This window comes from Antechinus flavipes, chromosome 6, assembly GCF_016432865.1.
Source record: "Antechinus flavipes isolate AdamAnt ecotype Samford, QLD, Australia chromosome 6, AdamAnt_v2, whole genome shotgun sequence".
Lineage (NCBI taxonomy): Eukaryota > Metazoa > Chordata > Mammalia > Dasyuromorphia > Dasyuridae > Antechinus > Antechinus flavipes.
This window is the reverse complement of record NC_067403.1, coordinates 78,647,615-78,662,315: the sequence shown is the minus strand read 5'-3', so window position 1 is coordinate 78,662,315 and position 14,701 is coordinate 78,647,615. Positions and strand designations below refer to the sequence as shown.

The following is a 14,701-nucleotide window of genomic DNA, read 5'->3' as shown; positions in this document are numbered from 1 at the left end:
TTTTAAATCCCCCATAACTTTCTATAACATTCATCAACCGTGATATCTTCCACCATTCTCCCATTGATGGGCACCAACTTTGTTAACTACCATAAAAACTGCTGCTATGACTATCTTGTCATATCAGGCCTTTGTTTCTCTTTGACCTTGTGTACATTAAGGTGACCCCTGAGTCAAAGCATATGTGCAGTTTAGCTTCTTCACATAGTTATTCACCCTCCACTTTGAAGGTGTGAATCGCACTCTTAGTTTCACTGATCCTTCCAGTCCCCAGTCTTTTGCTCCTTGCATCCTTCCCTAGAACCCCGGCTGATCTGTGCCTTTAAAGACAATGCATCCATTTCACTTGAAACGGGAGAAGGTGAAGGGGCCTTTGCAACTTCTGTTGGCATTTTTGTTGCTACGTGCCACAGCATTTTCTGGCAAGGGAAGAAGCTGGGGCAGGAAGACACCTCGCATGCTCCGTTAGCTCTGAAGAGCAAAAACAAAATTAGTCTAAATGCTGTAGCGACTGCTGTCGCCAGTGTCGGATGTGGGGACCAGAATGCTTAGCTGGCACTACCTAATAAGGATGGTCTGTCAGGAGCCCAGTAATAAGATGCAGAGTTTAGGCTAATGAGCTAAATGGAAACAATAAATCCTCCTCTGAGGGTCCTCTGACAGTGGGATTATTGTTATTCCTGAAAACAGCACTTTGGCAGGGAAAATGGGCTACTCGTTGTTTATTGTCACTTGCTGTTTGAGGCAGAGGGTGACTGTGTTTTAATCTTCCTAATGAGAAACTGGGGGGAGGGAAAGTTGAAGACTGGACTTTTTGAAGACTGGGTGGGATGGGGAGGAGGGCAGTGTAAGCATTTTTTTTTTTTAAGATTAAATGGTATCATCATTTTGTAAAATCTAAAAGAAAAGTTCAAAGCAAATGCCAAACTTTTCATTTTTCAATGACGGATTGGACTAGTGACTGCAATCCATGCTTACGTTCAGGCCGGATACCAAATCACCCAACAAAGGCTTCCCATCGCTGTGAATGGGAGCCTGACATACAGCCTGGGTGGGGGAGCCCGTTGGAGTCCATCAGCCACCAAAACAGTGAGAATCAAGCAGATCCAGTTGGAGCAGGACAGTGGCAAGAGCCTTCATGATGACACGAGGTCCCAGACGCTCATCGATCTGAACCGGGCAGGTAGGCGGCTGCTTCTCTCCCCACTTCTCTTTCCATGTGCCCTCAGCCAAAAACTAAAGTGCTGATGTTTCTTGAAGGTAAAGAGGGTACAGGCCAAATCGAGAAGTTAAAAAGGAGAAAAAAGAGAGAACTCATGCCCTTGGTTCTTTCTGAGAAAAGGGAGGGAGGGAGAAAGGAAGCTGGTTGAAGCAGCCACAGGTTAAGTGACTTTCCCATCATGATCCAGCTAGTAATCTCAAATCAGACTTGTACTAAGGTCTTTCCAGCTCCAGCCCAGAGCTCTATCCCCTGTACCACTTAGCATCCCGTAAGTACTACAGTGTTTTCTTGAGTAAGGCCCAAGTGGTTTTTATCTCTTGATCACATTGCAGCCTAATATGTCAAGATGAAAAGCTCCAGTTGGGACTCATTCCATGTCTCTTTGGTAGGAGTCGGCCTTATGGAGGTTGTCATGGAGCCCGATATGTCCTGTGGGGATGAGGCAGCGACAGCCGTCAGAGAACTTCAGTTGATTCTCCGGACTCTGGGGACCAGCCAAGCAAATATGGCAGGTAGGAGAAGGCAGAAGTGTTTTTCTGTGCTTCCATACCTCGTCCCTCTTTGCTCCCCAATTTTGTCATTGCTTTTGGGTCTTGCTTTCCATCTGTCATCACCATCTTAGATACCATTTATATCCTCTGACAATCTTTTGTTGTCTTTGATATTTGTTTTTGAATTCCCTGCCTTTTCTGTAATGATCACAGAGACAGCAGAGATTAGAGGAGAGGGGCATGTGAATTAGAATCAGGAGAATTTTCTCAATTTCTTGAAGGCCCCAATCATATGAAGTGAGGTGTTCACCTGCCTATATAAAAACATAAAGTCTGCTGATGACTTTCTGTCATGATGTTGGAAATATTTCTGAAATGGTATGTTAAAAGAGCAAAGGGTTTCTCCAAAGGTTTTCAGTGTCAAGAATAATTCTTAGATTGCCAGGTTGTATCTTAAGGACATTGAGTAAATCTGGTTGATGTTGGGGAATGTGTCAGTGTGAGATTAATCTCATGCTTTATTTATTTATTTATCTCATCTTTTTTCATGTGATTTTCATCTCTCTCTGAAACTTGTGAACACCCCAAATTTGGTACTATTATTAGCAAAAAACAGTAGTACCAAATTTGGGATATTTACAGGTCTCAGAGAGAGATTATAGACTGTCATCTGAATATACACAATTTTAGGTTTTTTAGGGTCTTTTCTTACCTATCTCCCTCCATCCCAAAGGGTTGATTTCCTCATGACTACTTTTTTAAAAAATCAGTTTTATTTTATTTTCATTTCAGAATTCTTTCCCTTTCCCACTTAGTGTGAAAACAAGAACAAAGTCTATTATAAATATGTATCATCAAGCAAAATAGACTCCCACATTAGCCACAACCACAACAAAATATGCTTTGATCTGTATTCAGACCCCTCTCCCCCACCTCTCTATCTGGAGGTCATCTAGTGGCTTTCTGTCCCAGATGGTTTGCTGATTTCCAGTTGCTTTATTCCCCCACCTTTCAACACAAAATAGTCTCTGAAAGAGAAAGGGGGAGGGAGCAGAGATTGAGGATGTCTAGTTTTTAGCATCACACAGTTTGGGTAATGGTGAGACAGCCTCCTGCTGTGCCATCTTAATAATTCACCAACATGACTAAATATAACAGTGACTTTTTCTTTGAAAGAAAGGTTTGCTTCCTTCCTTTCTTCCAAGGAAGTTCCCTGAATTCTAGGATCACAAGGGTTGATACAGGTCATCCAGGCCAGCCTGTCCCTGATGAGGAAGCCCTTCTATAGCCTTCCCCACAAATGGCTAGCCAGCTTCTGTCTGAAAACCTCCAATAACTTCCCCATCAGACTCATTCTCCCTCTGAGCAGCTGCCATGGGCAAGAAGCTTCTTCCTTGCTTCAGACCCTAATGTATTTTTGTCCCTTGTTTTGCCCTCTGGGGCCAAGCAGAAAAAAGCTGATTCCTTCCACCTGGTAGCCCTTTGAAAATCTGAAGACCTGGGGCAGCTTGGTGGCTCAGTGGATGATACAGCTGGATTTGATTTCTTCTATGGTCTCGTCCAAATCTCCTGTAGAGGGCCACAGACAGTGGGGAAACTCTGGGTGAGGTATAAGCCTTCAGCCCAGAGGGACTTGCTAACAGTGTCTGCTTTGGCTCCCCATCTCCTCCAAGAGCTCTCAGCCTTCCTGAGAAGTCAGAGGCTGAGACAATCTGTGTTGTGATTGAAACAGAGGGATACCAGGTGGCAAAGAGTCACCTGCACACAAGAGCAAGTTGTTTATGTGGTCCAACATGGGCAGTATATAGTCAGCCCATGAACAGGGTATTGGGGTATATAAGGCTGAGAGAATTTGGAATAGACAGACTCCATGTTTGACCATCCACATGTGTCTCGCTTCATCACTCCTCCTCTAAGATCAAGGACTCGGGCTGGCCCTGAGATCCTCCAGAGAGCAAATCCGGATACAACACTCTCCATCTAAAGTTTTGTCTTCTTGTCCCTTTAAATCTTTTGTTTTGTAAGTTAAACACGTCCTTTTAATTGAGTCTTCTAAAGCATGCTCTCCAGTCAAAACCTTGCCTGTGGTCTCCTTCATGGATCACCCTCCTTTTAACATGCACCTATTTGTAACATCCTTTCTTCCCAAAATATAGCACCAAGAACTTCAGATAGTGAGAGCAACAGGACTGTCACCTCCCCATTCTGGATTCCAGACTTTGTCTTAACGATCCCTACATTTCTGTTTGCTTTTTGGACTGCCATTGAACACTTTTGACTTTCTTTTTTTTTTTTTTTGCTCCTTTCATGCTTCTCCGATTCAGCACTTGTGAAGTTGATCATTTGAACCCTTGTATAGATTTTCACATTTATCTCATATGAATTTCATCTTTAGATTTGGCTCACCATTTTAACCTTTTAACTAATAACAAGTGCATATAATAAAGCAAAAACAATTTCCTTATTATCTATGTCCAAAAATGTTTATCTCCATTCTTTCTCTTGTGTCCATTATTGCTCTCTATCAAGGTAGGATCTCATCATTGTTTCTCTTGAATCATGGTTAGTCACTGGATTTTTCAGCATTCATAAGATTTTCAAAATTGTTGGTCTTTAAAGTGTTATTATATAAATTATTCTCCTGGTTCTCCTCACTTTACATCAGTTCCTACAAGATCTATCAGTTCTCTCTAAAACTAGCACTTTCTTCAGCATCATCCTCCATGAGTTTTATGTCAAACTCTTAGAAAGATCACTAATATGTACATGAGAATTCCTGCAGGCCACTATTGACTTAGTTTTAAAATGTAGCGTTATCTATGTTTTATTATAAGTTTGTTTATTTTGTTAAATATTTCCCAATTATATTTTAATCTGTTTTGGGCCACATTCAGGAAGGATGAATGTTTGATACCTCTCTCTGAATTGCAATACACTAATATTCCATTACTTTCATATGCCCAGTTGACAGGATCCCTTTAGTTTCCACTGTTTGCTATGATAAAAAGAGCTGCTATAAATATTTTTGTATGTTTGGGTTCTTTTCCTCTTTCTGTAATCTCTGAAGGTACAAGCCTAGCAATGGTCTCACTAGGGCAAGAGGCTGCACAGTAAGCATGTTTGCGGACATAGTTCCAAATTGCTTTCCACAATGATTGAACCAGTTGATACCTCCACTGGCAATATATTGTGCCTATTTTCTCACAACCCTTCTAATATTTGTCATTTTTCTTTTTTTGTCAATTTTGCCAGTCTGGTGAGTATGAGATAGACCCTCAGAGTTGCTTTAATTTGCATTTCTCTAATTGCCTTTGATGTGAAATAGTATTTAACATGGTTGCAATCATTTCTTAACTGAAAAATGGTAGTTTTTCGTGATCACAGAGTCCTTTAAACACTCACAAATTATTTCCCTCATAAGAATTTTGCCAGGAATTAGAGTCAAGTTGATTGGTCTAGAGTTTGAAGAATCTACTCTATTCCCACATCTCCCACTCTCCAAGCACCTGGCTGCTCTTCCATGCAACAGAATCCTTTAAAGATCACCAACAATCGCACATATGGTTATTTTTACTACTTGAGGACGCAGCTCGTCTGAGCCTGGTGATTTAAATCCATTGAGCACAACTGTTATGGGCCCTCACTTATTTTGGGTCTCAGCTCCCTCTTAACATTTTTTTTTGTTTGCCTTAGAATTGGTAATAGATGAAAAAGAGAGCTAAATAGTTTACCTTCTCACTGTTGTCTGCCATTGCTCCATGGCATAGCTAAAGGCCTGCCATTTTTGGAACCAAAACAGTTAACAATGGTTAAAATCCGAAGGTGGAGGGATCCCCGGGTTTATCATCCTTTCTCTGATGCTGTGACAGATCTGAGATTTCACTAGTAAGAGAATATTCATTCAAATGACACTAATCTCAGCCTCTTCACATTCCCTCAAGTTACCATGGCCAACAAATCACAATCACTTCCTGGCTGAACATCCTAAGATAAGAGTCCTTGTGCTTGGGGGAGCTGCTGTTTGGAGGGAAAAAGGCCCAGAATCAAAACTTTTTTGCTTTCTAAAACCTAACTGGCCTTGCCTTGTGGTGATCATGGTTGTTGAGAAAGGATCCGGGCTCACCTCTTCACAATACAGAAGCATCCAATGAGGATCTGAGTGGAGGATTGATTATCCTTAGTAACTGTATCTTGGTAACTATTAAAGACTGAAAAAAGTACAGGCACATATGTTTGGACTGTGTAAGTGTGAGCTGCTTTCAGATTTGCTTGGCAGACGGGGAAAAGCTCTCCTCTGTTTTGGAGCAGGAGAATTCTGCTCTCATCTCCATATAGTCTTTTTCCTTGTAGAATGTAAACAAAAAGTGCCGGGTTAGATAGCAATCCAATTATGAGCTGTGTTTTGGGTTTTGTGACACTTTAGCAAAGCTACCACTGTTTATTTTAATAAAGTTAGATTCTCCCCAGAATAGCTTCGATTCCGACCCAACCTGTAGAAAAATAAATGGGCCACCTGTTAGCTGAGAAATAGTCCCATCTGGGAACCCATCATGAGGAAAACTAACAGCGAGAGCTCAGCCTGTCACAGTCAGAGAGTTCATTAAACCTCATTGGTTGTTGCGAGGAGCAGAGTCGTTTCCATCCACCTTCACTCTTAGCATGTAGCCAGGCAACAAGGGGGTGATCCCGAAGGGCATTTGTGAAATGATTGTCTAGAGATGAGGGGCACACCAGTTTCCTAAGAGCTTCTAGTATTTTATCAGTCATGTGGGGCATGTGTGTGTGTGTGTGTGTGTGTGTGTGTGTGTGTGTGCTCACACATGTGTGGATGTACATATATATATGATATATGTATTGTGGGTGTGGATGTATACAGATATATGCATACATTCTACACACATGTATATAGAGGGAGGAGAGGAGTCATAGCTATATATTTATATCTATATATATGTATATAGATATGTGCATATGCACAAACGTGTGTGTATTTAAAGAGAGGGAGAAGAGTCTATATAATATTACATTTTTATATTCAATACACACATATATATATATACAAATATAAAAAGAGGGAGAGATATAAATTACATTGTAATATATAATGTTTGTTGTTCAGCCATTTTAAGTTGCATCCAACTTTTGTGACCCCATTTGAGGTTTTCTTGGCAAATATACTGAAGTGGTTTGCCATTTCCTTCTTCAGTTCGTCTTACAGAAAAGAAAACTTGAGGCAAACAAAGTTAAGTGACTTGACCAAGACTATAAAACTAGAAAATGAGGCTGGATTTAAACTCAAAAAGATGACTCTCCCTGACTCCAAGCTTAGTGGCACAGTGTGCCACTATACACACATATATAAGTGTGTGTGTGTGTGTGTGTGTGTGTGTGTGTGTGTGTGTCCAGAGCTATAAATGCTTATTCCCTTTCCGTCTGCTATTTCTATTCTACCTCATTCCCAACTTAGAATGACCATGAGTACACACCTGAGTTACAGTAGGTATTTACCCATTATTTACAGCTCTTAATAACTCTAATCCTCAAGTTTTTAGAACAGAGATTTTTAACCTGTAGTCTATGAACTTTTAAAAAAATTTTTTTCATAATTGTATTTCATTATGATTGCTTTCCTTTTAAATCTTAGATGTTTCACTTTATTTGTTTAAAAAATATTGTTTTGTGAAAGCTGTCCATGGTGCACAAAAAAAGGTAAGAGAAAGAGGATAAGCATTTATTAAATACCTACTCTATATATCAAGTACTGGGCTAAACAATTTTCAGTTATTGTCTCATTTGATCTTCACCACAACCCTTTGAGGTAGTTGCTATTATTATTCATTTTACAGATGAAGAAACTGAGAAGGCAATTTGCCTAAGATCACATAGCTAATAACTGTCTGAGGCTGGGTTTGAACTCGGCCTCCAGACTCTGGGTCCAGTGCTTAATGCACAGAGCCTCTGCTTTAGAGGCTTTAGAGGCATGAACCCTAGTAACAAACAGCTTTGGTTATAGCACCAGTGACCGGAGCAAGATTATACCAAAGTCTAACTGGTGGTTCCCTTTATCTCAATCTGGCAATTTAAGTTGGACTGCCTTGTTACACCTTCCTGCTTTCCCAAGCACAAACTCTGCTTGTCTTACGTTGCTCCGGGCTCCTAGACTTTTTTTGTTACAAATTTCCCCTTCATTGTGATGTCAAACTCATCAGGAATCTGATATATTTATAATTGAAGATCCTGATGTTAATTGTTACTATTTTAAGGAAGGGAACAATGTTATCCCTGATGCTTGCCCAGGAAAGGAAAGCAGAATAGAGTTTTAACATCTCTCTGGTCTATTTCCTTGCTAGGCCATCTGACACTTGCTACCCAGATCTTGGGGAAACATTGCACATTCTATCATTCTGAAATGGATCTTTGGGCGCTGTTTTCTTCCTTCTATGTGATTGCTCAAGTCTTTCTACTAAAGCAAATACTTAATAATTTAAAGAAAACCTGTTTTCAGACCATTATCACATTGCTGAGTGATGGCAGACTTGCAGGGTTTTTAGGTAGGAAGACTCTATATTGTAATGGATGGGAATTTATATTTCTGTTTTTGCTGTTGCGCCTTGGTATCTCTGTTAGACTAGCCAAAGGAAGAAATCATTCATTTCTATCAACTGTTAAGCAGTTTGGGGCTTGAAAGCTTTTGAAGTTGAAGCTTTGGGTTAAAATGGAACATGAGATTATGTATTGCTAGCAATTTTCCATGCTTATTTTGGAATCATAGTCACAGAATGTTAGAGATGGAAGGGACCAAGCCCAAACTCTTCATTTCACTAATTCAGTTAAATTCTATAACCAATTGCTGAGACCTATTTCATGCCAGAATAAACTGAGACCCAGGGAAGTTTTGCCCCAGATTAGTGTGGACTAACTTAGTCTTGAATTGAATATTCATAGAACTCTTCCTTTTGAATCAACTGGTGGAGCCACAAAGGAAGTCTGTCTTATGACTATGTAATTGAAACTTGTGGCCCAGAGTCCCATCTCCTAGTTCAGATGGACTGGGACTAATCTGAAGAACTGTTCACTTAACATAATCTTTTTGAATTACACTTTTGCTAGGGCTTTCTTGAGGAACATTATGTTTGTGTCTCTACAGAAAGATACAAAGATCCTCAACTCTCCTGTAAACCCTCAAGCTAAAAGTACATCTTACACAGGACAGAATTTATTCCATCTGATGGAAAAGCAAAGACTTGTACCCCTACACAGAAACAGTAACCCCTCTTTCTTTATTGGTGCACACCTTCCACAAGAGCCCCCAGAAAGGCAGTGTGGAGCAGTGGGGAGAGCAAGGCATGTCCTCCTCCCAGGTAGGCAACTACTGTCTCTCCCCTTGCCTCCTCTCCCCTGCTCAGTGACCCTTCCTGCTTCTGTCTTGGCCATCGCTGTCCTTCCGGTCATTGGAGTCCCCACTCCTTGTCATCTTGGGCCTCTCCCGTTTGTTGTTGCACATAGCCAGTCACCAGCCACCTGTCCGTCTTTCCTGTCCGTATAGCCACGATGTCCTCTCACATCACTTATACCCAAGTGAAGTCCCTCATCGGCTCTCACGCAGACTGTGGCAAGAGTCTCCCGGCTGGTTTTCTTGCCTCAGCGTCTTTGCCCTCTCCAGACCACCCTTTCCCCGGCTTCCAAAGAGATTCAGGCTTTGTTATTGAGAGACCCAGGAAAATCCAGTGGTTCCCCTTTGTTTCTGAAGTAAGATACCGAGCCCTTTATTGGCACCCATGATCTTTCACCATCCAGTACCACTCTCTGAGAGATACCATGTGAGCCAGCAGAACTGACCTTACTTTTCCCTCCGTGCCTTTGCCTAGATTGTGCCTTCATTCCTTCATCTCCACCTCTTAGCCTCTTAAGTTACTTCAGAGCAGACCCCAGCCAGAGGAGCCCTTTCCCGATTCCTTCAACTATTACTGCTTCACCACTCCCAGATTACCTTGTATTTATTTTTATCATACATCTATATAAATATCTTGTCTCCCTAGATAGATAGGCCTGTAGGCTTCCTGCGGGCAAAGATTATTTCATTGTTTTTCTAGCCACAGCTCCTAGCACAATGCCTGATACAAAGCAATCACTCAATAAATTTTTGTCTATTGAATAATTGATCTTGAGAGTAAAAGGAAGAATATAGGAGGAATTGAAATTGGTGCTTGGGATGAATCCATAAGTAAATGATAAAGAAAAAGCAGAACTCTTAAATCCTTTCTTTTTCATTTCATTGTTGGAATGATCTTTAAATTAGGAAGGATGAAACAAAAATAGTCAGTAGTGAATTGAAATCCAAGACAATTGAGGTGACAGGGAACTTAGTTGCTCTCAGTAACTATTAAGGCCCTGAAAAAACTTGGCAGACTGGTTGTTAAACCACTCTCAGTGATCTTTGAAAAATTGGATAATCATGGGGGCCACCATAGCACTGGCTACACTATACCAGTGTCCAAAGAAAGGTCATGAAAGGTGTATTGATTCTTCAGTCTGTCAGACTGTGAGCTTGACCTCAATTCCAGGAAAAATGCTAACATGCATTATTAAAGGGATGATTTGTGAGCACTTAGAAAGGGAGAGTGGCGATCACGGTAAGCCAGCATGTCAGGTCAGATTAATGGTATTCCCTTTTTTGATAGAGTTACTAGACTGATGGAACAGGGAAATGAACAAGGTATGGTCTGTCTGAATCTTAGCCAAGGATTTACCCAAGTTTCCTATTCCTATCCCTGCAGATAAAATGGAATGATGAATTTAGAGCTGGTTGAATAACTGGACACAATGGTAGTAAATAATGGTTCAGGATCAATTTAAGGAGAAATCTCTAGTCTGATGCTGAAAGGCTCTGTCTTCAGGCCTATTTTCTTCAATATTTTTGTCATTCACTTGAGACATTGATGTTCACATGTCAAATGTGTCATTTGTGGATGGCATAAGGTCAGTAATGACAACTAATAAGGTTAATCTGGCTTGTTCTGCTTGATGCTGTTGTACAGGACTATATGCAATGGATAAACATCATAGGGTGGCCACTTTAGGGTCAGAGTATAGAAAATGTTCATCTAGTGCTGCTCTCAGTTGGAATGGGGATGACAAATGCCCTGATATCACTAGAGCCTTTAAGCAGCACCTACCCATTTATCAGAATGCTATAGAAGGTACTCATGGTTGAGTCCTTCTAAATCTATGCTTCTTTGGTTCTAATGGACAAAAGAATCAGGATCCCAAAAGAATTTGATAGGCTAGAATGATGGATCAAATTGAATAAAGTCCAATATAACACAGATCAATATAAATGCTTGCTCTTGAGTTCAGAAAATAAATTGTACCAGTAAGGATAAGGGAACCTCCAGGGGAGCTTGAGGTCAGGGATTCTCCATAATTATTTTGTCATGGCCCACTAGCATTCTGGTAAAGTCTATGGATCTTTTTCTCTTAATGCTTTTAATACACAAAATAAAAAGCTGTCAGATTACATAGAAGACAAATTATATTGAAATCAAGATCATTTTTTTAGTTCACATGAACAACATCTGAGATTTTCATTTGACCACAGATTGTATATAGAATAAAGCTGATCCTTAGTCCTCCCTAAACTTCTATTCTGACTTCTTAGTGATGTATTTCTAGTGTGGGGATGTGTTTTCCAAGAGAAGAGCTATAACTCTGCCACACCTCTATTATTTTTACTCTGTATCATATGTGTCTTCTTAGTTCTGGTGTTATACATAGAACCACATTTGAAGCTTAGGAATTGGTTCCATTCTTGCCTAACCTGTTGCAATGTGTGATTGAAGATGATTCCCATTGTTAGTAGAATGAACTGAGCGGGACCTGAAGTGATATAACTTAATTTGATTAAAAGGTATTTTGTCACTGCTGAACAGAATGTCTCCTTCAGATCACAAGATTTGAATCCAAGCTAATGAACATCTCCTTCACCACCACGGGGCACTAAATGATTTTTCTCAGACATTTAGTCAGTGTAGTCTTTTCCAGGATCGACTGAAGTTAGTGCTTTTCTCTCTCTCTTCTGTAGTAAGATTTTTAATCCTGGAAGAAGACAGTATATTTTAGAAAGTCAGTTAGGGGGTCTCACCCCAGAAGCCACATCACAGACATTATCAAGATACCGTTGTGATAAAAAGCCCAGGACACTTTGCACACTGTCTGCCATGAGCTTAACGAATCTTTAGTGATTCAAATCTCAGGTCTGTCTCGGTCAACAGTGAGTTGAATTGAGTATCTGTCATGTGCTCAGCAGTCTGCTAGTTAATGCAAAAAATGTAAACCTTTCAAGAGGTTTGCAGTCTGGTTGGCAGGACAAAATTCACACACAAGACTTACCCACAAGTGAAAGATCAATGCGAGACGGGATGTAAACAAGCCCTCGGCTGTGTGACAAGTCTTGTAAGAGCTCTCAGTGGGAGTGAAGCATCAGGAGCCATTGGTGTGGGCCCAAGGAATGAGAAAAAGGCTTCGATGAGGGGGTAGCATTTGAACTGGACCTAAAAGGATGGTTGCATCTGAACAGGCAGAGAAAAGATGTAGAGCATTCTAGGTGATGAATATGTTTTGTGTCAGAGAAGGGACTTGTCAGAAGGCATGGCTGGTTTATGTTGGAACAGATTATGAAGGACATTAATATCAGGAAGAAGATTGCCCCAAAATGCAAGAAGGGAGCCATCCTGCGTATTTTTTAGCAATGCTGATATTAATAGATTGGCTCTTTGCCAGTTAAGTTAAAAAGGAGGGAGGCTGGAGGCAGAGGATATTGTATTAGTAATCTAATAATCATACATGCTGATAAGTGTATAGATTACAATGGGAGCAGATGAAATGGCAAAGGGGCAAATAAATACATTTGAAGGGATAGATAAATAAGATTAGATTAGAAAAAAGGGACAAAGAAATGGGAGAAGTCACACGAGTCAAACCTTTCTTGCTAATGACAAATGCAATGCAAAGCTCGATAGGAACATTAGTTTGAGAGAGGGAAGATGATAGAATCTCAGAGATGGAAGTAACCTTAGGTTCCATCTCTGAATAGTCATCTCTATGATTTCCTAGACAATTTGACCTTTATGTAAGCCTTTGCAGAGATAGAGAACTCAGTACTGCAGTGAAGAAGCTCTGTATGGATCACTGTGACTCTCTAATTAAAAGGGTTTGTTACCTCACCACACAAGCAGGGATCACAGCTAATATTGTGTTGATAACTTCAGTCACAGACATTTCCAAGTGACAGCAGTGAAATGATATTCCAAGGACATTTAGAAGTGCTGGATTTGAGTGTGATTTAAGAGAAAAAACTGACTACTTGGTTTTGTATCCCAAGCAAGTTATAAAAGAGGGAAAAGGAATCACATGTGCAGAAATATTTGTAGCAGCTCTTTTTGTGATGGCAAAGAATTGGAAAATGAGTAGATGCCCATTTATTTGGGGAATGGGTGAACAAGTTATAGTATATGAAAGTAATGGAATATTATTGTTCTATAAAAAATAATGAACAAGCTGATTTTTAAAAGGCCTGGAAAGATTTATATGAACTGATGCTAAGTGAAACAAACAGAACCGGGAATATATTGTACATAATAACAGCAAGATTGTGTGATGATCTACTATGAAAGACTTAGTTCTTCTCAATGATTCAGTGATCCAAGGCCATTTCAGTAAACTTTGGATAGAAAATACCATCTGCATCCAGAGAGAGGACTATGGAGACAATGTAAATCAACACTTGCTATGTTCATTTTTTTTTTTTCTCTCATGGTTTTCCCCTTATGTTCTGTTTTTTCTCCCAACTTGATTCATAAGGAAATGGGTTAAGGAAAAAAAAAAAAAGAAAAAAGGGAAAAAAAGAATGTACATGTATAACCAGGAAATAAATGAAAAAAAAAAATTTTTTTTAAGGTAAGAATAGAGAATGTAGTTTAGGAATCACCATTCTGGAACTGGAAAGAACCTTATCATCACTATAAAAGTAGTAGATGATGTCTTTGTAATGAATGAACTGTGAGAGAAAATTATTGAGAGAAAAAGACCAAAGGACCACGTAGTAAGCTCTGTGAGTACATAAAGGGAAGAGACTAGAATAATGGCCTGAAATGTAAATACTTCAGTACTTAAAGGATTTCACCATTTCAAATATTCATTCCCTCTATTCACACAGATGATGATCTCTTTATCAGATAGCCTTCATGGATTGTCATGGCCCAAAAAAAGACCCATCTGGATCCCTCCTCATCCCTGCCTCCAGCAGTGAACCTCACCTCAGGGTTGTAGATTTCTCCAATGTGGTGGAACCCCAGACTCATGCAGTAACAGCATAACTTTTGAGAATCCAAGGGCATTTCTGTATAACAGTGAGACATCAGAAGATCCCAATGTGACCTGTAATGACAGTTGATAAGGCTCCTGACATCTGACTTCTTTCCAAAATATTTGTTTTAGAAGCAGTCGTATTATAAGCATGTCAGAGGACAGAGTAAGACATTGTCTTTGAAGTGAAGGATCTTTGAAAAAATATGCAGTATTCATTAAGAGCTTATTCTTGTGTGGTTAAGATTTTATGGGGGAAAAGAAGGGGCACGGGATAAGCATGACAACACAATTTTCAGCTTCTGCTTTTTCTTGGCAAGGAATTCAGTCATAGTTTTAAAAAAAAAAAATTTTGCTCTTCCTGAGGGACCTAGTAAAATGTATTTTATTAGTCAGCATATCACAACACTGCTACTTAGCAAGATACTTTTTTTTTTTAATTTAAAAAAAAAGACGAAACTAGCAACAAGAAATTCAGCTTTCCTTCTCTTTTCAGTTGTAGCTATAAATACAGAGGAAGGGTAAAAATGGAGAATTTGTGCTGTGCCGCCATAGAGAAAGTGACTGGTTATCTCCATTCGTTTTCATTTGCCCCAGATTTTTACATCCTTCTACTCCCTAATAG

General features: G+C 39.9%; 1 protein-coding gene across 3 annotated transcripts in view; it reads left to right on the top strand.

Moving 5' to 3' along the window:
- The window catches only part of GATB (glutamyl-tRNA amidotransferase subunit B), a 102,485-nt gene that overhangs the window by 30,695 nt on the left and 57,089 nt on the right, over positions 1 to 14,701 (top strand). For all 3 annotated transcript variants that reach the window (XM_051964898.1, XM_051964897.1, XM_051964900.1), the window contains 2 exons: positions 985 to 1,183; positions 1,612 to 1,734. In XM_051964898.1, coding sequence (XP_051820858.1) covers positions 985 to 1,183; positions 1,612 to 1,734 — 322 coding nt within the window. The remainder of the gene's footprint in view (positions 1 to 984; positions 1,184 to 1,611; positions 1,735 to 14,701) is intronic.